General features: G+C 40.7%; 1 protein-coding gene across 2 annotated transcripts in view; it reads left to right on the forward strand.

Annotated features, from left to right (window-relative positions):
- Positions 1-1,210: 1,210 nt before the first annotated feature.
- CDK15 (cyclin dependent kinase 15) overlaps positions 1,211-23,538 on the forward strand; it is a 111,730-nt gene continuing 89,402 nt past the window's right edge. For both annotated transcript variants that reach the window (XM_056111814.1, XM_056111815.1), the window contains exons 1-4: positions 1,211-1,438; positions 2,133-2,282; positions 2,491-2,588; positions 10,540-10,619. In XM_056111814.1, coding sequence (XP_055967789.1) covers positions 1,313-1,438; positions 2,133-2,282; positions 2,491-2,588; positions 10,540-10,619 — 454 coding nt within the window. In that variant the 5' untranslated portion in view covers positions 1,211-1,312. The remainder of the gene's footprint in view (positions 1,439-2,132; positions 2,283-2,490; positions 2,589-10,539; positions 10,620-23,538) is intronic.

Here is a 23,538-nt window from a genome sequence, read left to right on the forward strand (position 1 = left end):
TTTAGTCCTTTTGTGGCAATTTAAAAACGAAGCCTCAATACATGAGGCCAAGAAGACCGGAGAGATAGTGTGCACTTACCCCACACATGGATGGCTCCTTTTTGATCCCTGGCACTGCATACAGTTCCCTGAGCACCAAGAGAAGTGATCCCTGAGCACAGAACCAGGAATAAGAGCACTGCCTGGTGTGCCCCTTCCCCCCAACAGTCTCAATACATGCTCATATCAAATTATCTAGATGTTATTTTTAAACCATTCGAAGATTCTTATATCAATATTCATAAATATTATGTGATAATATGTGATTCTCTATGTATATGGTGTATGTATGCTACATTCTTTTTTACTCCGGTTAGTAGATCATTGTGACAATAACCTTAGGAGTCTGGCTGAGAAAAAAAACATTCTGATCAAAGGCTGCAAACTAGCTCAAGCTAGTTCCTTGACAAGCCATGCTATTAATATAGTAAACACTAATTACATTTATAAGGAAGGAAGGGGAAGGAGGAGGAAAGAGAGAGGGAGAAGAGATCTTTGCAAAAACTTTTCTCTCTACCACTGAATATCATTGTTATCTATAATAGTAAGAACAACACAGGTGCTCACTAAATAGTTTTGAATCAATGAATCTGGAACTGTCTGATACACACAATTGCTTGAAGGCAAAGAGATGAGCGGATAACTTCAGCACTCTTCCTGTCTTATGATTCTGTGGTTTCTCTGACTACTGAAAGTTGGCTTGGTCACAAATTTAAAGTCTGAACTTTTAGATGGAAGGCAGGGAGAAAATACTTCATGTATCTACATTAACACCAGGGACAAGCAATGAAAATGCAAGCACTGTTTACAAACCGCACTAACCCGTGGTTAGAATAAGAACATAAACTATCAGCTTTTATTCTAAACAATATCCCTTGTGCCATCTTTCAGTTGTGCATTTATGAATGCTAGCAGCTTTCTTTCCTACATAGAGAATCTGTTTCCTTTTGTTGTTGTTGTAGGCGCTGTACTGTGCGGACTCAAAGTCCCTCCCAGTGGTGCTCAGGGGACCGTGAGGTGCCAGGGATCAAACCCTGGTCTCCCGCATGCGTGTGCTCCAGCCCACTGAGCAATCGCGCTCCTGCCCCTGACGTTTAGTTTCTTAGGAGAAAAAACTGCTGAAGTCATGAGGCTCCTCCAGGCAGAACCCTCGTGTGAGTCAGATGCAAGCTTGAGCGCTGCTGACCTCTGGCAAAAAGGGAGTGACAGAGAACTGGAGAGGCAGAAGGGGGAGAAGTTCAAGTGCAGGTTTTCTCCTTGAACCTAGAAGATAATGGGTCAAGAGCTGTGCGCCAAAACTCTGCAGCCCGGCTGCCGCTGCCATCGCTGCGGGGAGGGAGGCGATGCGCCCCGCTGCCCGAGGAGCGCGCCGGGGACCACCACCGAGGCTGCCATCCAGGTATTTGCATCCCAGAGGAGCGTCTTCCTCTCCATAAGCCAAGTTGCTCAGAGACTCCTTTGCCAAAGCGGGGGCTGATCCTTCTGCGGTAGGTCTAAACCAATAAAAAGGAAGTTCTATTAAAGTCAAGGAGATTTATGGCTGCTGTTATCAAATGTGAGGATTTTTCTTGTAAACCAAAAGGGAGACAGGATCCTGGGCTTGGGCTGCTGGAAACTCACTTGTAGTTGAGAAAGTCCTTATTTTCTTGAAATCTCTGAAGGGCTAACCAAAGGACAGAGCTGAATCTCGGAAAAAGCAGGCTGCAGTATTGGTATGCTAAGGCTTCAAAATGTTCATAATTTTCTCCTAGTGATTAGCATTGCAGTACCAGGACTAGTAGGATGATATTTCCCTAAAGTGAACATTTAAGGGACATGGGGAAAAAAATAAAAGCCCGTTGTAAGCTGAGAAAATTTGGAAATTATCCAACAAAGAGATTTAAGGACAAATGACATTTTTAGGGGGAAGAAAGAGGGTGGTGTTTCAGCAGAGGATAACACTTTTTTTTTGAGAGCTGACTTAAAGGAATTGGCTGGGGGAGTGGGTTGTTTCAGGGAGAATGAAAATTAGGCAAATAAAGAAAAAAAGTCTATGTTGATTTCTGAGTCTTGACTTTGCATACATTTTACTTCTGTGCTTTCTTTTTTCTTAGTTAACAGACCTAAAAGAAGCATCATGTTCCATGACTTCATTTCACCCCAGGGGACCTCAGGCTGTCCATTCCCGGAAGTTCAAGAGCAAAAGGCCTCGAAGTAACAGTGATTCTTTTCAGGAAGAGGATCTGAGGCTGAGTGTTCAGTGGGTGAGTAGCAGCTGATGTTGATCAAGAAGAATGTGATGTGTTTTGGTGCAGGAAGGCTGATCCTTACTTCTAAGGCAGTTTCTGAGACACTTTCCTAAGTGCATGCAGTGGTGTAGTCTTAATTTCTCTAGAGAGGGAATAGTCAACTCTGAACAATAAGTGCATTTTCTTTCTTTCCCATCTCTCATTCTTCCCCATTGCCCTGCAGCAGAGGAAGAACCTCCCTTTTGGGGCAGCCTCATCATACTTGAACTTGGAGAAGCTGGGTGAAGGTTCTTATGCTACAGTTTACAAGGGGATCAGCAGGTGAGTGACTCAGCTGGGAGAGACACTGGAGATGGAAATGAAGTTACTCCTCATTCCCCTCACCCTCTCCAAACCCTCCCCCAACTCTCCACTGATCTTTCGTTTCTTTTTAAAATTTGTCCTCGGGCCACACCCTGCCACCCTGCTGCAGTGCTCAGTTTACTTTTGGTCTGTTCTTTGGGGGGGGGGCAAATGAGGGGAACCTCCACTCCACCCCCACCCCTTTGCCTAAGGAATAGCCCAGGAGTAGACCCCAGACAGGGTTCAAACACGGGCTCCTGAATGCAAAGCAAGTGTTTAGCCCCATTGAGCCCTGGCCCTCCACTTACCATTTAAAGCTAGGTGATAGAGGAAAAATTCAGTTTTCAGGGCTTGTACAATACCAGCACAGCAGGGAGAGCTAGACATGAGGATTTAAACAACTTGGGAAGGAAACCAAACTTCCCATGGCCAAGTTTAATTGCCCATTAAAATGTCATCAGATTTTCTTCTCTTAGTTCAAAGAAAGTTAACTTTCTCTACCACTGACTTAAAGAACATTGACTATTCTTCAGTCTGATGGAAAGTGCACTTGAGGTATATAAAGGTATCTGAAGGATTCTAATACCCCTTCCTGAATTGCACCCACTGAGGTTTGTGATGGCAACCTTGAGTTTGCGCCTTTTTTCTTTCACTTTGGTTTCAGAGATTCCTGGTGTCACATGGTTCTCTGAGCACTCCCCCCCCCAAGCACTAAACTACAAGCAGTACCTGAGCATTGCTGAGTGTGGCCAAAAAAGGCCAAAACAAAAAAAAGAATAAAATTAAAAATAAAATACAGAAACACACAAAATTTGTTTTTGATAAATTCAACATAAATCAGTAGTTTTTAACACTGTGTTTCTATTTCTAAAATATAGCTATTGAGTGATAATTCCTATCACATACTTGTTTTGGTTAAATATTAGAGCCAGTACCCTTAATTAGATACTATTGATAGTCAATTACCCTTCATTGTTAAAGATTATAATAAACTTCCTAGCCAATTCAATGGAAAATATATGACTAAATATCAATTTTATGGATTAGAGAACTGTGTACCAAAGAAACAAAACAAAACAAAACAAAAGAACCAAGAGAATCATCTAAGAGAACTTCAGGAATAACAAAAGTAGTTAAAAAATTAAAATACACCCATCAAAATTTGTCTTGTGCATTAACAATAACCATTTAGAAAGTATAATAGAGGAAATTATCTGAACAATTTTATTCAACAAAATTATCATTAACGTTAAATATTAGTTTATATATTGGGGCTGGAGCAATAGTAATGTGGGTAGGGCACTTTCTTTGCATGTGGCCAATCCAGGTTCAATCCTTGGCACCACATATAGTTTCCTGAATCCACCAGAAATGATCTCTGAGCATAGAGCCCAGAATAATTCCTGACCATCACAGGGTCTGGCTCCCCTTACAAAAAGGGGGCTTATATAAAAAGTCACCAATGAATGTAGAAGCTTGAATAGAGTCAGACAGTCACTGTATTAATATTTGTTAAGCGCCTATTAGGACTAGGAACTATTTTAGACATAACAATTTATTGGGAAAGGAAAGAGAGAAAAATCCCAGCTGTTATGGAAATTACAGTGTAGTAAAAGAAACATAGAAAATAAGCAAATGAGTAAAAGACTGTCAAAGAATGAAGAGACTTTGGAAAATGATAAAAAGAAAAAACCTTGCGTGAAGAACAGGAAGTATCAGAAAGGAGAGGTGGATTGCTATTTGAAGTTGAGTCATGATTGCCAAAAAAAAAAATAGCCCCTTAATACCACCAGGCCAAACACAAACAAAAAATTTAATAAAGTAAATGAAAATAAGATATTGATTAGAGGAAGTTTCACTGAAAAGAGGATATTTGAACAGACTGTGACACAGAAGAGGAGTGAACAGTGTGCATGTGGAAGAGTTCAGGCAGTGGGAAAAGGAAGTCACAAATCCCTGACACAAGAGCAAGCCTGAACTTATAGGGGAATAGTGGACGTGGACGGAGGTGATGCCAGGAGGATTTGCACATGAGGAGATTGTAGATCACGTGAGGGATCCGTTTAAGTATAGGGTATTTGAAAAATCTGAAAGTGTCAAGATGTAATTGTTTCTCTAATTTACAGTTAGAATATATTCTAAATATGTTCAAAAGCTACAATAAAAACAGTGTGGCACACATACAAGTAAACACAGATCAAAGAAATGTGACTTTTTTTAAGGGACTGGAGGAAGACATACCTGTCAGTACTCAGGGACTAATCCTGGTTCAGTGCTCAAGGATCACTCCTGGTGATTCTTGGATCATGTGATGCCGGGGATCGAACCCAGGCCTCCTGTGTGATGTACTTTCAGGCTGTTCAGCTCTCTCTTTGGTTTCTAAGAAACATTATATAAAAAATTTCAGACTATTAATATATCCAACTATTAGTAAGATAGAATATTTAGTTATGTTGGCATGTCAAATCAACAAGGAAAAGAAAACAGTCCAATAAACAATAAACTGGGGTAGTTATTAACTATTGGAAAAGAAGATAACAGACAACATGACTTCTCATTAGATAAAAATTTAAACGAAGAAAAAATATACAGAAACTAGAATAAGGTAATTCTGTGTAATCTTAGGACTCTGAAGGGACTATATCCACCACTTAAGTCAGAACCCATAAGGGATGATAACAAGTATCCATGGTATCCAATATCTGAAAGTATGTTCTAGGGAACCCCAGTCCTAGGAGACACCCTAGAAGGTGTTTTATTGTTACAGTTACTGTAACAATATCAATATGATATCAATCTGATCATTTGATAAGGGGAAACCAGAATCAAATGTGATCCTTTATTATGTGATCTCAGCATTAAAAAATGTTAGTGTATAAAAATATAATGTTCTCAGCATTAAAAGATGTTAGCATAAGCCATGATTATCTAAAAAATATTAGGAAAATTCAAAAGTATAAAACATTTTCTAGGGGCAGGACAGGGTGTAAGAGAGGTAGAAAGAATTTAGAAAATATTTAGGTAAATATGAAACAAGAGCTTCACAGAAAGGCAATGTGGCTTGGTGCCAGGGTGCATGCCTTGCATGTATGAGACCCTGGGTTTGATCTCTCTAACACTATACAAACAGACGAAAATCATAGAAATTGTAAACGCCAAGTTCAAGGATGTAATACAGAAGGAATTGGTAAAAATTATATGTAGAATATTTTAATACAAAGTTGTGCAAATTGGCAAGTCAGAGAAGACTTATAAAAATTCTGTTTCATACTAGTTTAATGAATTAGAAATTAAAATATGCTCATACTTTTTACTTAATAAATTGTTCCCAAAATGAAGATACAAGCATGTTCTCCCTAAACCCACACTTACAGAGCTCTGAAAAAGTTCCCAAAAGACTAAATTGGAACAAATAGAGCAACAAAATTAATACATGAGCTTTAGTTTCTTTTCTGTGTGTATGCGTGTGATGCTGGGGATCAAACCCAAGACCTCAGACATGCAAGGCAAATGTTCTACACTGAAACACATCCCAGGCTGCTCATTTTGTTACTTAATCCAAAGTAAAAAAATATAAAAATGGGTTCACATAGATATAAATGCTCAATAAGTTAAAACTTGAAGAGATGCAATAATTTTCCCATGAAGAATTTCAAACAAAAAGAAAATTTCAAACACCAAACAATTGATACAGATAACTTCTTCAAGGAGGTGGAGCTTACCTGGACATTCCTAAAGTGTGGGCTCCTCGCGTTGTGGCTTTTGTCTGAAAGTACAGCTAGCAGTAGGGAGAGGCTCTGTAATGAATACTCTTGACTAAAACTGTCTGAAGACCACATGAAAGTCAGTAATTATGCTAATTGTATAAACACTTGCTATAATGTCAGAAAACTAATATTATACCTGCCCTAAACCAGTTATCCCAGTCTAAATATAGGAAAAACCTCAGAAAAATGCCAGAGAGCTAGCTAGCTATACTATCAAACATTTGACAGGGATCCCTCAAATCTGTCAATCAAGATAATCAAAAACAAAGGAAGTAGGGCAGAAAGATGGTACAGTTTACGGAAATTGCCTTGCAGGTGGTTGACCCTGTTTGATACCTGATCCCCTGAGAGCCACCAGGAGTGAACTCTGAGCTCAGAACAAGTAGCAGCTCCCAAAACCAAAAATCAAGGGAAGTCTAAGAAATGATCACAGCCAAAAAAATGAGTAAATTGACATGAAAAATGTGGCATCCAGGAACAGAAAAAAAACTTAAGGTAAAACCAAAGAGAAATCCTTGGTAATTATGTTTAAATGATATATATGACAAATATATAAATCACATAAAAATCAAATATAAATTATAATATATCAATGTATCAAATGAGCATTTTGCATACCTCAAATTTATGATGTTTTATGTCAGATTTCAATTGAAAATTAAGATAAGTTGATGGATTTAATAAATGTATAGGGCGTTTGCCTTGCATGCAGCCAGCTCGGCAGAGTCAGGTTCGATTTCTCCACCCCTCTCGGAGAGCCCGGCCAGCTATTGAGAGTATCTCGCCCATGCGGCAAAACCTGGAAAGCTACCCGTGACGTATTCAATATGTCAAACACAGTAACAAGTCTCATGATGGAGACGTTACTGGGCCTGCTCGAGCAAATCGATGAACAATGGGAGGACTGTGATCGACTGTAATACTATACATGAATACATATTATTATAAACCTTCCCTTGATTTTTCTATATGTCTCTGAACTTAAGCTTTTATTATGAATGCAAAATATTCCTTTGCATTGATTTACCAACAAGAGTTAAATTGGTTCTCTAGTTTTAAAAAAAAATTATACATTTCAGCTATTTTAAGAACTTCCTTTTTTTCATTACAACTAACAGTAGTAGATATCTTTCATGCATTTGGAAATCTAAAAATATTTGTTAAACCATTTTATTGGGAAAAATTCCTGGAAATGTTAATTTTATAATATTTACATTTTTTTCTATATTTCATGTTGCATTCCCCTTCCCAATTTACCATGCAAGCCCTAATAGACACTGCAAAAAAATCGCTAAAAAGTCCACACAGTTTGGATGATCCTATATCAACACTGGTTCATTAATAATAACATGTATGGCACACTATAACATGCTTAAATAGAAGAAACTGGATATGGTGTACCTGGGAACTCTCTGTACTATCGTTTCAATTTTTCTGCAAATTTAAAATTTTTCTAAAAATGAAATATTAAAAATAGAACCAAAAAGAGCAAGCAACCCTGCACATTTTGGTCAAGGATGTGCTGAATGACTGCTCTCATGACCTGTTGGTGGTGTGAGCACTTTATGTACAATTTGAAAATATGGATTCAAAGCAATGGAACTTGAAGCTGGAGGGCAAAGGCAGAGCATATGCTGTAAGTTCTATCTCACATACAGCATGTTCCCCTGCCTTGGCTCAGCACCAACAATGTAGCCCTTGTGGTCCCTAATACACAATGGAGTATGATCCAAACACTGCTGGATAGGAGGACTCCAAACCTTAAAAAATAAGAACTTGTACATTGCATACTCTTTGATTTAGTAATACCATCTCTACCCTAATAAAATCATAAAATCTATTAATTAACTATTAACTAAAAAGATTTTTCAGCTGCTGCAATCCTCACTGAATTATTTTTTCAGAGTTAGGAATCACACCCAGCACTTCATATTCACAAGGTGTGATCTGCTGATGAGCCATGTCCCCAGCTTCATATCACTGTATTTTCATGTTAGTCAAAAATTAGAAGCAATTTAAAAGCCCCTGGAGTTGACTAATTACATATTATTGTCATTGTAAGTAGCACATGGTGTAGGGATGAATAAAAGTAAAAATTATAAAAAGGAAAAGCAGGTTGTTAGTAATGTGATATGAATGCTGTTGCATTAAAAATGACATTTTATTCATCAAAACAGTATTTTAAAACTTGTAGTGAAGTCTGTCATTTGCCATTCATCATTAAACGAAGTGACAAATTAGAGGAAAGCAGTGAAATAATTGGTGTACACGGCCATATCATAGAGTATCCAGAAAACCATCATGGAAATTTGATTTTCATTCATAGTGAAATGCGGAAATAATGATGTATTTTGATTGAGAATAGACTCACTTTGGCTTTCTCTTTGAAAGGATATCCTGGGTTACTTGGTTGAGAATAATAAGGGTGCAAGTGTCCAAGCAGATAAGCCATCAGGAGGTCATTGCAATAATCTTGGTGGAAAGTAAGGATTTTCAAAGAAGTGCACAATAGAAGGGACATACACAGAAAATCAAAATCAAAATCAGGACTTTGGTGCATGTATGTATGGGTCTTTATTTTCCTGGCCAAGTATCTCTGGGAGAAGGACCAACACCTCCTGGCTTCTCGTCAGGCAAACAAGCGGCTGCTGTGTGCCCATCAGAATGCCAGGACTTGGCCCAGGGTGTTGGGGACTGGGATTGCAGAAGGAAAGCACCGTGAGGCTTTTCCTCTGCCACCTCAAGACTGGGTATGGTTCAGGGGAGCTGAGTGAAGCCAGGAATGTCCCCCACAAAGCTGACCTCCCCTCACAGATGTGCCCCTAAGACCTTTCATCTTTAACTGAGGGCTAGGAGAGAGCTGGTGTGTTGCCCATCGGGGAGGAGGGCCTGCAATTAAGCAAAGTCAGTGGCATGGATGCTCTCTCACTCGCCACTATGGTAGGCTCTGTGGCAACCTGACTTGACCTGGTACAGTGGGAAACCAAGAGGGGCCCAGCCTACACATGCCTGTAAGTCCTGGGAACAACTCCAGGGGGCCCAGAGCCTCTCCAGGGGCAGGGGCCCCTCTGTTCTGAGGCATCTGTTGAAAGGTGCCCAAACCTTGGGCCTGCTGCCATGTGGAGAGGCTGTGGGACTGCCCAGCTTGGAGGAACTGATGTGGTTGAGCATCCCTGTTCCTCTGCCCTCTGCCAGGAGCCGTAGCAGGGCTGGGCAGTGCAGCCAGGCCTGGCTGGACAGATGCTGGAGGGGGCTGGGATGCAATTTTTATAATACTTTTGGGTTTTTTTTTTTTGGAGGGTCATACCTGGTGGTGCTTGGGGCCTACTCCCACCCCTCTCCTTGATGTGGCGTCACTCCTGGCTATACTAAGAAGACCATGTGGTGCCTGAGATCAAATTTAGGCCTCCTGTGTAAAAAGCATGTGCTCCAGCCCTTTGAGCGATATCCCTGGCTCAATTTTTCTGTGATGAACATGTGTTACTTCAGTGAAGAGAGAAAGTTTGGTAGGCATACCAAATATTTTGCTCTTACATACAAAACTTTATTTTGAAAAAAGTGCAGGAACTAGAGAGATAGCACGGTAGGTAGGGTGCTTGCCTTGCACATAGCCGACACTGGTTGGCTTCCCGGCATCCAATATAGTCCCCTGAGCCCAGCAGGAGTCATTCCTGAGTGCAGAGCCAGGAATAACCCCTGAGCACTGCCTCGGGTGTCCTCCACCCCCGCACAAAAGAAAAAAAAGTATGGGTTCATTTCTTGGAATAAACTTTGAAGAAAAACTACTTCCCCCCCTCCCATTGATTTTCTTTTGTCTAGTTTTGTTTTGGGCCACCCAAGCAGTGTTGATGTGGCTGGGTGGCAGGGGCACTTCCCTCCCAGGAATTCTTGGCTACTGAGCTGGTGGCTCAATGTTAGGGCTTGAACATGTGGTACTAATTAGACCCTGTGTTGCTAGGTATCCCTCTGGTGGTATGTAAGGGCTACAGCTGGTGACTCTGGAGGGACCATGTGGTATATGGGATTGAACTTGGGTTAGCTGCATGCAAGGCATGCAACAAAGCTTCAATCCCTGTACTGTATCTCCAACCCCATATTGAACTATCTTTAGTATAAATTGCTACTATAAAACATCTCAGTAAGTGTTCCACTAATTCTCCTAGGATCAATGGACAATTAGTGGCTTTAAAAGTCATCAGCATGAATGCAGAGGAAGGAGTCCCATTTACGGCTATCCGGGAAGGTAAGTATAATAAAAATAGACTCAAGAGATCTGTTTTAAGTTCTTGATTTGGTAAAATACCTAAGTGCATTGACTATATTCAATATCAAGGTATTGTTATTTCTAAAAGAATAAAATTGCACTTTTATATTTCATACCAGATTATCAAGAGTACTTACACCATCCTCTTATTATTTATTCTTGAGGTAATTGAGATTCAAAATGATTTTTATTAATTAATCAAGACTATGAGCTCAATATTTTCTGTATGCATTGCATTTGGTCCCTTGCTAAGTTTTCTATATAGCCTCAAAAAAATCATCATAAAAGAGAAATAAAAACACACAATCATGAAAATTTTCAAGTAGGCAAATAGCTGAAAATAATTAATTGTACAGATAAAACATTAAAATAAAAAAAAACCTCTTTGTGGGGCTGGAGAGATGAGCATGTGGGTAAGGTTCTTGCTTTGCATGAGGAATAACAAAATTACTGACACACCCTGAGCCCTGCTCCCCAAAGAAACCTCTTAGTGTTGTGTCTACTTCTCAGTTCCCTGCATTTGTAGTAAGCACATGAGAAAAATAATGTCAGATGAACTTGAATCTTAGTTCTACCAATCATTAGTGTTACAACAATAACTTGACCACTATAAAATTTAGTTTCTTGCAGAAAGAGAATGCAGTGACCATTTGATTGAGTTGTAAGGATAGATAAATGAGACTGTGCATATAAAGTACTTACACAGAGCCAATTTTCAGAATTCAACAACTGTTGGCAATTATTGTTTCATTCTTGTTCTCTTCCCATGGTGATGATGGTTTGTTTACTACCAGACTGACTAAAAATTTATGCTATAAAGTTCAAGAAACCAATAAAGTAAAAAATAAATCATTAAAAGAAATTAACTTATTTTTACATGGACCACCTGAAATAAAATGTTAAGGTTGTTACCCATTTCAGCAAAAATGAAGACTTTCCTCTGCCCTTTTTCTACTTCCTCTTAATTGTATTTTCCATTTTTTTTTATGGAAGACATAATATATACAAACATGTTGCTGGGTGTTATAAAAGATGAGAAAGAAAAAAATGTCTGATCTTTATGTCATCATCATCAATCTTAATAGAACAGATGATTCAAGTTACAACAAATGTTATAATGAGGTTAAAAAAAGTGCATTTCCAATTTCCCAATTAAGATGAAAACCAATTAGCCTCAGTGTGTCTAATGGAATCACTAGATTTTGACCTGATCTTGGAAGGATGGACTATGCAAACAGGCATGCAGAAAAAAAAATAGAAAATGAGCTTATAACTGAATCCAGTGCCATTTTCAAGAGTCCTTCAAAGCCCCTGGGAAATATGTTGTTTTTCATTTAATAGAAGGGACAAATGGCTCTCAGGCGAGCCAGGAACATAGCATGTAGGATCAGGTGCAATCTGGTCGTGTTTAACCTAATGGAAACTGCATTTCCTAATGCATTTCTTAGTGGCCCCCATGACAGGATGATCAGATTTAGAAAGATATGTGACTCAGAATTTTCTGGATAGAATAGAAAACCCAGGGCCAAGTGCATCAGTTCTCTGGGCCAGGTTTCTCTCAGCCTCAGGAGACCTTGCTCTGTGTGCTCTCAAGCTCGCCCCTTGCCTGTAAGATCCTCTTCTAGCTCCAACTCAAACTTTTTCGGTTGACTTGAGAACTGGGAAACCTCTTGTGGATTTTGCTAACAGATGGTTCTCAGCATGGCTCAGAAAGGCTGCCTCTGTGTTTGCTCTGTATGGGAGATGTTTCTTTTATTGCACATTCGCCGCTGAGTCGGCTCTGCATCACAGGTGTTTGCAATTACATGTGGTCTTCAACTGTGGACTTTCTGGGTTTGTTTTATGGACTTACCTTTCTGAACACTTTGCTTGTATAATATAAAAAAGAAACCACAAAAGGATTTTTGACACATTGGAGGTCTTTAGGCATCCAGTTTCCAACAATGGATGTTTCTTTTCCACCAGCATAAAGGCTGGAGTCCTTATGAAGGGGAGCCTCTGCCCCTCGAGAAGGTATCAGGCCTCATTTGAAAACTTTGGCTCTATCCCATTTCTCCTGTAAGAACTTTAAGGATGTGAGACCAGGGAAACAGGAGGTTAAATGAGAAGGGCTGGGAGGCAAAACAAGAACAGCTGGAGTTCATTAGTTAAAATCCAGGGTCATGAGCTAGAGAGGCAACTGAGAGACACGTGCAGAGATGCTGGGAGAGTATCACAAAGCTCTTTAAAGGGCTTGAAGGAAGTGTGGCTCTTCCTGAGCAGTCTGGCTGCTCTGCCAGTCTATAGAGTCTCTCTTTCCATCAGGAAAAGACAAGCGACCACTAATTAATCTGATCATTTGGAAAACTCTTTGATCTTAACATGAAATATGAAGAAATTAGCATAAACATGAACAGCAATAAGGAAGACATATCTGAATATATATGTGTATCACCTGATCACTTGACATCCCATTACTCATCGATTTGCTTGAGAGGGCACCAGTAACGTCTCCATTCGTCCCTGTCACATGCTAGCATACCCCAATGGCGTCTGCTCACTCCAGGAACATGAAGAGCCTCAAACTGATCGTTCAGGGTCTTGACGAAGATGTCTGACCATCTCGTAGGTGGGTGGCCACGTCATCTTTTGACACCCCCCGTGGAATCCAGTCGGTTCTAGTCCAGCGGTTGTCTCCAAATTGCATTAGGTGTCCAGCCCATCTGAACTTCGACACCTTGGCAAACGAGACAGCATCCCTGATTCTTGATCATCAACAGAGGTTGGAACTCCGGATTCTTTCTCTCTCACTTGAGTGAAGCGTGATACTCCAAGCATAGCTCTTTCAGTTCCTCTTTGGGAGACCAGAATAGTGTTCTCATCCTGATTTCGTAGGGCCCAGGACTCTGAGGAGTATGTAATGCAGGAAGAACAGTGGAATCGAAGAGATGGTGCCCGGAGCAGGAGGTTCTTCGTCCTCTTAGCTATTTCTTTGATGCTCTTGAAGGCTTTCCAAGCTGCTCTCTTCCTCCTGCGCAACTCAGGTGCCAGGTCATTTGTCATGTTGATGTCTCAACCTAGGTACAGGTAACTGTTGCATTTGGGGATGTTCGTTCTGTTAAGAGTGAATGGAACATCAGGAACGAGATAGTTCCTCTTAAACATTGTCTTCGTGAGGTTCAGCTGTAGTCTGAACTTTCCACACTCATGGTCGAAGTCGGCCAGCATCTATGCCACTTGGCTAATGTTTGGTGTTATTAGAATGATGTCATCAGTGAAGCGGAGATGGTGTAGTTGCCCACCGTTTATCTTCACTCCCATTCCTTCCCATTCTAGTCATCGCATGACATTCTTGAGGGTGGCACTGAAGAGTTTCAGTGTATGAAACTCTTGAGTATGCATATATGTGTGTGTATACTCTATATATCTTGCCAGATACTTTTTATACACTCCTTTCAATCTTCTTAATAACATTTTTATCATTATTATATATATGATGTTATTATTCCTATATGAAATTGCTGTTCAAATCCAATCTCTGCAATTCAAAAACTGCAGGCAATCTCGGTGTATTCCATCTGTTTATTGAAAGCTTCTATGTTGTGGCTCTTAACTGAGTGCTGGACACACAGTGCCCACAATATACAGGTCTTTGCAGAGAGAGGACCTTGGACCCAGGTCCACTGGGTCCATGCTATGGGGTGGTAAAAGAATTTATGAGGAGTGTGAGATGGTGGAGGTGAGAGCAAAGTCAGTTTTTTTTTTCTTTTTGGGTCACACCCAGTGATGCACAGGGGTTACTCCTGGCTCTGCGCTCAGGAATTACCCCTGGCGGTGCTCAGGGGACCATATGGGATGCTGGGAATCGAACCTGGGTCGGCCGCGTGCAAGGCAAACGCCCTACCCGCTGTGCTATTGCTCCAGCCCCGCAAAGTCAGTTTTTAAAAGATGGTCAGATGGGCACAGAGGCCGAGAGAGAGAGAGAGAGAGAGGAGAGAGAGAGAGAGAGAGAGAGAGAGACAGAAAGAGAAAAAGAGAGAGACCCACTTAGCACAGTTTTGGGGAGTTTTACTGTGTGTCTCTAGGGTGCTTAGATTTTTATAGATTAGTTCATTCTGGGAGTTGGGTGTACAGAAGACACTGTAGTCAATTCTGGGAAGGGATTGAATTGTATATAAAATGATTTGAGCCAATCGTAAGAAGGAAGTGAGATGTACATAAATTAGGCTATCCTGGAAGTGATTTGACCAATTCTTGGAACTGAGCTACAGTGGGGTCCCTTGGACAGAATTATATAATTGTGACTTTTTCATCTTTAGTGCTTGAGGTACTGTGATTAACAATAATGATGGCTTCCCATAATTCAAACACCAAACTCCTCACCAGAGTACCCACCTCCCTCCACCAAGCTCCCCAAGACCTCACTCCTTCATCTACTTCCCATATCTCCTCCAAAACTCAGTTGTGTGTATCAGTTTTCCAACTGTGATCTGTGATGTCTTTGCCCTTTTTTTGCTACCTTGATATCTTAAGTCCCTCAGATGAAAAAGATCATTCTGTACTTTTCTCTCTTCTCAATCTCTTCACTTGTGCCAATTGTTTTAGCTGGGACAGCACAGCTGAAGATGCAAAGAGAGCCTCAGCCTGGCAGGCATTTTAGATATGAAATTAAGCTTGGCATCTTTTTAGGGGCTTTATGCTAGACTTTCATTCTCTGCTCTTATTTTTTTGCTAATTGAAAGTTAGTTCGCTTCATAGCAGCTTAGAAAATTTTTTACAACTGGCTGAGAATTTTATCTTAAATATTAATTTTTATAGTGAGGAGAAGACACTTTTATTTAATAGACTAATATTTTAAGTTTTAATATAAGAGAGCATGTTACATATAATAAATACTTTATATAAAGATTCATGGTCTTATATCTAAACTAACAGTATTAGTAAATCATGTACCAGCTTTTTGATATGCACATTCTAATAAATAGATTCTATAAAAATGGAAAATTTGGGTTAAACCCAGGACCTCTGGTTAATAGCACAATTTTTTTAGGTTGGAGTCATATAATTAAGTCTTACTGATATCTAGACCTATGACACAATCTTCCTTCCTTCCAGGTTAATCTTTTTCTTTAACCCTTCCATCAATGCTAGGATGTAAGACTTGTTATTTTTGTTACAGAAATGAAGGAATCATAGTCTCAGTCAGAGAGGTTAAGTAGCTTGTCTAAGGCTTCAGAACTTGTGGTTAAAGTTGTTAGGTATTCAAAACTATCCTGTTCAAAATTCTGTTTCATTATGATAAATTCAGAAATCCTTATCTCATGCATTTTTCTTTTAGGTATAATAAAAGTAAAAATAGAAACCTGTTTTTATGATATATAAGCAAACTGTGAAAAAATTTTAAAGAAAATATGATAAACATTGCATCTTTGCCATTTCTGATTCTATCATCAATTCTATGGAACCAGTAATGGCTGTATTTAAATTAGAAGAAGTTTCAGTTAAGACTCTTTTAAGATAATTTTTCTGGTAGAAAACATTATAAAGTAATTATTCCCAGTCCATATGGGAGAAAGCAAAGCCAAAAATAGAGCAAGGAATCTTCCCAAGGTCATGCTCTGAGTACAGGATATTCACTGGAACTGCTGAGTGTTGATATCAGCAGTAGATTGTACCTTGTCCAATTGACAAGAAGTCTTCCATGTGTCTGGAGGGATAGTACAATGGGTAGGGCACTTGCCTTGCATGCAACCAACCCAGGTTCAAAAACAGCATCCCATACCTTGAGCCCCAGCAGGTATGATCCTTGAGCACAGATCAAGGAATAAGTCCTAGGCATCTCTGGGTGTGACCCAAAAACAAAAGGGGGGGAGGGAAAGAGGGAGAAATATAAGAAGTCTTCCAGGGGAGGCAGTCATGTCATTGACAATGCACTTTTGTGTGTGTGCAGTTCCGTTTCTTATTAAACAAAACAAGGTAGGACCAATCTATGCGACTGAGATTGCAATACCAAAGAAATCAGATGATAGCTCTCTAATATTTGTCTTCTTTCTTACCTGAACTTATCTAAATGATTTCTTGGAACATATAATAGGAGTCAAGCTCTTGGTTTGTGACACTAAGCCAGAGACAATGTAACATGAAGAGTGATAAACACTTTTTAATTCAAGGTCCCATGGAAGTTAAGAAGTGAGCATTGACTCTTTATGGCCTCGTCCCTAATCTCAATACAACTCTCAGGTCTTCATTAATTCACAAGCATTTATTGGGACCACCTGTCAGGACTGTACTAAGTGCAAAGTTAGGTCAGGGCCCATCCATGACTGTAATGCTCACAGTCTAGGGAGGGTTTTGACTATGAGAGACTAACTGGACACAGCCTTGCCTAAGACTTTGAGCCAGCCTACTTTTGTGTGTGTGTATATATGTGTGTGTGTGGGGAGGTGTTGGGTCATTGTATGGGGATGTTTCCAAGCTCAGTGGGTCAAGGTGCTACCCCCTAGTGATGCTTGACCAACTACGCCAATTGTCAGTGCTGGGGCTGGGTAATGTAGGGCCCTTTGGTGCTAAGGGTCACCAGTTCATCTCATGCTTATGGGGGCTGGGAGAGGGGCAGTATGTAGTGCCAGGAACCAAATATGGCTCCTTGTACCTGTAAGGTATGCACTCCTGATTCCTGAGCTAGTGCTCTGATCTAAGTGGACCTCTTCTTACTTGTCATTGTCATTTTTCACAAAACTAGACTAACATCAAAATATTGTGAACACTGCATATTAATTCACCTAATACTTTCCTAAACCTTAAACTCAAATTGATAAAACAAAGAAATTATTATTTTATCATTGTGAGATGGAAGTAAATTTTATCAAGAATATATAAAATATTCTTATATATTTTACATATATAAGAATCAAATTACATTTTATTTAATGTGAGGATCAGGAAGCTATCTCAATGATCTGAGCATATGTTATGCATGCAGGCGGCCAGGTTTTTTAAAAAATTAATTAATTAATTTTTTCTTCAATTTTTATTAGTGAAACACCATGAGGTACAGTTGTAGGCTTACAAATTTTTGTGCTTGGGTTTCAGTTATACAATGATCGAATACCCATCCCTCCACCAGTGCCCATTCTCCACCACCACCAGTCCCAGTATCCCTCCTTACCCCCTTCCCCCCATCCCACCCTACCTCTGTGGCAGGGCATTCCCTTTTGTTGTCTTTTTCATTTCGAGTGCTGTGGTTTGCAAAAGAGACATTGAGTGGCAATCTTGTTCGGTCTATAGTCTACTCTCATCACACATTTCCCATCCTGAGAGGAACCTCTCATCACCCTTTATTTGGTGCTACCTTCTCTATCTGAGCTGCCTTTTCCCCTAGCGTCTGTCAGGAGGCCAGGTTTGATCCCTGGCACTGCATTGTTCCCTGAGTACTGCTGGGAGTGAACCCTGAGCACTGAGCTGGAAATATCTTTTTTCTTTTCCTTTTTGGGTCACACCCAACAATGCACAGGGGCTACTCCTGGTTCTGTACTCAGGAATTACTCCTGATGGTGCTCAGGGGACCATATGAAATGCTGGGACTCAAACCCGGGTCGGCTGCGTGCAAGGCAAACACTCTATTTGCTGTGCTATTGCTCCAGCCCCTGTAAATATCTTTCAAACATTTCTAGGTATGACCCAAACCCAATAACAATAATAATAAATTTCACTTAAGGTTCCAGCAGTTGTTTAGACTGAAACCCTTTTGAATATTTAAAATAAATGTTTTTAAAATTTAAAATGTTTTGCATTTTAACAATGAGCTGGATAATAACACTTAGTCATGCATCATTTTCTTTGACATTTGTGGTTGTGTTCTTTAGGTTTTCTCTTTGACCTCTTAGTGTCACACCAAGTTACCATATCTACAGTTCTTATTGATATATGGTAAATGCTTAATAAATGTTACTTGTTGCTATGTTCCCATCATCAGTAATTCCCAAAGTATTTCTCATAGAAATTCCTGGATCTGAAGTTGTGAAGACTATCCAGTTTACTTTTGGGTCTTTTCTTTGAAGAAAGACAAAAATAAATAGAATGTGTGAGTTATAGGAAAACAATGTTACAGAAATAAGAATGCTCAGCTTTTAGGATCGTTACCCCATCTTGGTTGACTTTGTCATCTCTATGGATCAATGTGCAGAACAAACCATGTTCTGTGACAAAGCTTATGCCACAACCTTTATTTTATTATTTTTTATTTTATTTTTTTGCTTTTTGGGTCACACCCAGTGATGCAGATTCCTGGCTCTGCACTCAGGAATCACTCCTGGCGGTGATCAAGGGACCATATGGGATGCTGGGAATCGAACCCGGGTCGGCCGCGTGCAAGGCAAACACCCTACCCGCTGTGCTATCACTCCAGCCCCTGCCACAGTCTTTAAATGAGAACATCTTTCCTTCTTGCACATGGGATCTCAGATGCTTGAGGCTGTTGGCCTATCAGTCAATTTTTAGGGAAGAGAAGGAACTAGAGAAGAAAGGAAGGGAGAAGAGAAGGGGGAAAGAGAGAAAAGGGAAGTCACTGTAAAGTAAAGTAAAGTAAAGTAAAGGCCCTTCCGTTGATCATCGATTTGCTCGAGCAGTCCCAGTAACGTCTCCATTAGAGACTTTGTTGTTACTGTGTTTGGCATATCGAATACGTCATGGGGAGCTTGCCAGGCTCTCCGAGAGGGGCGGAGGAATCGAACTCGAGTCAGCCATATTGGCTGCGTGCAAGGAAAACGCCCTACCGCTGTGCTATCGAGGTGAATACCTTAAGGGCTGGAATGGTAGGGCATTTGCCTTGCATGCAGCTGGTCTGGCAGGGCCCGGTTCGATTCCTCTGCCCCTCTTGAGAGCCTGGCAAACTACCGAGATTATCTTGCCCGCATGGCAAAGCCTGGCAAGCTCCCCGTGACGTATTCGATATGCCAAACACAGTAACTACAAGTCTCATAATGGAGATGTTACTCGGCCCGCTCAAGCAAATCAATGAACAATGGGAGGACAGTGCAGTGCAGTGCAGGTGAAGACCTTAGGACCAAATATACTAATGCTAGGAGATAGATGCTTTAAGTATCAGCTATTCTTTCATGTAAATCCCCCATATTACTCAGTAACATTAAGGTTCTATAAAGCATTCCAATAGTTCTGGAATGTGAAAGAAAAAGTCATAGACATGGCCTTAACACATACAACATCTATAACTAAAAGAGGAATATAACTAAAAGAAACAAGGAACAAAATCATCTTTAGCAGAAACATTCCACATCTATCAGTTATAGATGTAGAAGTGACATTAACTAAATTAACTAACTAGGGAACATTAATTTAATAATAGATGCTAATTGTGTGCAATTATAATTCAATATACATTATTCTGGATATAGTAGGTATAGCAATAAGCAAAAAAGATTGAAGTGCCTGTGCTTCAATGTAGTTTATATTATTTTTTCTTTGGAGGGGCCCACACCAATGGTCCTCAGGGTTTACTCCTGGTACTGTGCTCAGGAATTATTGCTGGCAGTGTTGGGGTAAACATATGTGGTGCTGGGGATCAAATCCGAGTCTGCTCCTTGCAAAGGAAGAGCCCTGCTTGTTAAATACTATTTTTCTGGCCCATTTTATATTCTTTTTAAATTTTGCTTTGGGGTCACACTCAGCAATGCTCAGGTCTAACTCCTGGCTCTGTGCTCAGGGACATTTCTGGCAGAGTTTGCGGAACCATATGGGGTGCCAGAGAGTCTTGTACAATACCTACCCACTGTACGATTCTTTTTTTGTTTTGTTTAGTTTTGTTTTTTGGGCCACATCCAGTGATGATCAGGGGTTACTCCTTGTTCTGCACTCAGGATTTACTCCTGGCAGTGCTTGGGGGACCATATGTGATGCCGGGGATCGAACCCAGGTTGGCTGTGTGCAAGGCAAATGCTCTCTCCGCCGTACTTTTGCTCTGCGCCGCTCCCTTCACGGTACAATTCTTAAGGGTGGGTATAGACAATGAACAGACAACTTAACATGTTCCTGTTACAGTGATTGGCAGAATTTAGAAGACATGCTACTTGAAAGGATAGAATGAAGGGGAAAAAGGGCAGAAAGGCTCCCATAGTATGGAAGGGGTTTCCTAAGCAGAACCCCAGAGCAAGGCTTGTCCTCTGAACTAGGGCAATGGATGAACACTTGTTCTTAGGTTTAAAGTATGCTGGGTGGTAAGATAGGGGCAGGGAAAAGTAGGATGTTGAGATGATGATCTTCTGCTGCTCCAGATGATCAGACCTACCTCATGACATTATGTCACCACATACCAGTAATTCCTTTCTTTGATCCATTCTTGGTCTAAACAGAAACTCCTGTCCCTGTACCATTCAGAGTAGTCAGTGCTATGGCGATGAGCAAAGCACAGTATGGGGAGAGGATCTAGGGCAGTTGAGGGGAGGGGTTAAAAAAACCAAGACCTCATATGTCATCTGAGCAGAGACCTCGATGAAGATGGGGAGGAAGCATGCAGAGAGCTGAAACAGGGTGGTGGGGGGAGGGACAGAGGCAGGTTTGAAACCTGGGGAGAAGTGTAAACAAATGCTCAGAGAATTGCAAGGGGGGTCCAAGAACCAAGTAAGAAGGTGGTATCACCACACATACTGCAGCATGGGAAACCTAGCCTAAGCAATGGAAAGGTCTGTCTCGTGGTCTCAAGAAAAATAACACAGCTGTGAATCCACAGCCCAGACAGCCTTGTGGTTATCAGCTCTTGATAAAGAGAGGATTTGGGAAAACCAGTTCCAGCCAGCCACTGAAGCATGAAACACAACATAAACAATCTAAGATGCTAATCTGGAAAGGGGAGTCCAAGAAGCTGGTGGCTGGGATCGTGTTCTTGTTTAACTATGTGGCTCTGTATATTTGCCAAGGTGCAGCACAGAGGACCTGACTCTGTCCTCAGGTCAACCCTGCGAAGTCTGAAGAGAAAAGGTGTCCTCTCTCTCTTTCATAAGGAGATGATCCAGAATTTTTTTTAAAAAATTGAATCATTGTGAGGTACACAGTTACAAAGTTGTTCATGTAAACTTTGTATGTTTTCAGTCATACAAAGTTCCAGCACCCATCCCTTTTCCAGTGCAGAGATGATCTTGGGTTGATATTCTTTCCTGAGTCTACTGGAAGAGAGTGAAAGTTTCAGGATACACCTTAAGGTTTCTGGCTCCACTGTTGATTTTCTGTGAATACACACATGAGTATATGGGAAATCAAGTGCAAACACTGGGTTGAGCATTATAGTTGGTGGTGTGATGACATCCAAAAGACAGGACAAGTTAGGGACGCAGAGAAAGTATAGAGGTTAAGGCACTTGACTTTCATGCATTGGATTCTCACCAAAGGCAAAAGTGACCCCTGAGTACTAGGAGTAGCTTTTGGCCACCAAGGCTTTGTAAATGCTTTGTATGACAGAGATTCAGAGTCAGTCATGGTCCGCTTGAGCACTGCTAGGAGGACACTTTGAGCACCACTACATATGGCCGCAAAACCTAAAGGAAGAAAGGAGAAACTAAAGGAGAAACAAAAGAAATACCATATAGCTTAGCATTCCCCCACTTGAGCATCTATTTAAAGAATACAAAAAATTAACACCTCAATACTTATTGCGTGGTTATTTTCAATAGCTAAAATATGAGTAACTACAGTGCCCATCAATAGAAAATTGGATAAAAAGGACATAATACATTTCTATAGTAGAGTAATATATCTTATATATGTATAATATAAGTATATATACCACATATATGTATATACATGATAATTTATAACAAAATGGAAGGTACTTGAGGGAATTATTCAAAACAAAATTACTCAAAAGAAAAAAGACAAGTATGTGTGATTTCACCTTTGTGTGCAATAAAACAATATAAAATTGATGAATCAACACCTGTTCAGAACATGCCTGGGAATACACCTGAGGCAGAGAGAAACTATTGGGAGGTGAAGACATAGTCTCCAGATTACATCCTCTGTGTCCAGGACAAGCAGATCTGGGAGCCAATGAATTCCCTTCTTGGCTCATGTTAGCTGGAAGCTGGGAACCTCTTACCACCAAAACAAACAAACAAACAAACAAACAAGACCCATTCACCTATAAATCCTCCCTTCCTCTAATGATTCAAATTCTAACTTTGATGTTTAGCCCCCAAATATTTTTGAGCTAAACACACACACTACTTCACCTTTATGAGTTCATTGTTTTGTAGATGTGCTAAACAGTTTCACAGTTTAATGTCCTTAGTTCTGGACTGAGGCTACATGGGGAGAAAAGGGGTAACCTTTTTTTTCTTTTTTCATTTTTCATTTCATCATCCTGTTAATCGTCGATTGCCTCGAGCAGGCCCCAGTAACGTCTCTTTCATCCTAGCCCTGAGATTATATTCACGGCTCTTTAGGAGAATGAGACCCATCATTGTTACTGGTATTTGGCATATTTGGTAGGCCACGGGGAGTTTGCCAGACTCTGCCGTGTGGGCAGGCTACATTCGATAGCCTGCAAGTTTGTCCAAAGTAGGAATGAGATAATAAGATGTCATAATAAAAAATTCTGATGAGATGTCGCGCGTCCGCGAATGGGATTACATGGCGCCAGGGGGCCAGGTGGTGGGTGTGACCCCCGCCTGCTGGAATTTGGAGGATCTGGATGGAAGATGCTCGACTCCAATCTGAGTAGGCTTGGAGGTCTCGGCCCCAGAACCCGCGTGGCTTTGTCCCTCTGCCAGTACCTTCATGTGTGCAGAGAGTGGTCTCAGCATGGTAGTGGCTGGTCCTGGAGGTCTTCGGCTGCCGGAGCCCTGGTCGGGGCGGGGAGGAAAGCTCAACCCGCTCCCCTCCAAGGGGTCCCGGCGAGGGACACCCAGGC

Source organism: Sorex fumeus, unplaced genomic scaffold, assembly GCF_029834395.1.
Source record: "Sorex fumeus unplaced genomic scaffold, SorFum_2.1 ptg000014l, whole genome shotgun sequence".
In the NCBI taxonomy this organism is placed as follows: Eukaryota; Metazoa; Chordata; class Mammalia; order Eulipotyphla; family Soricidae; genus Sorex; species Sorex fumeus.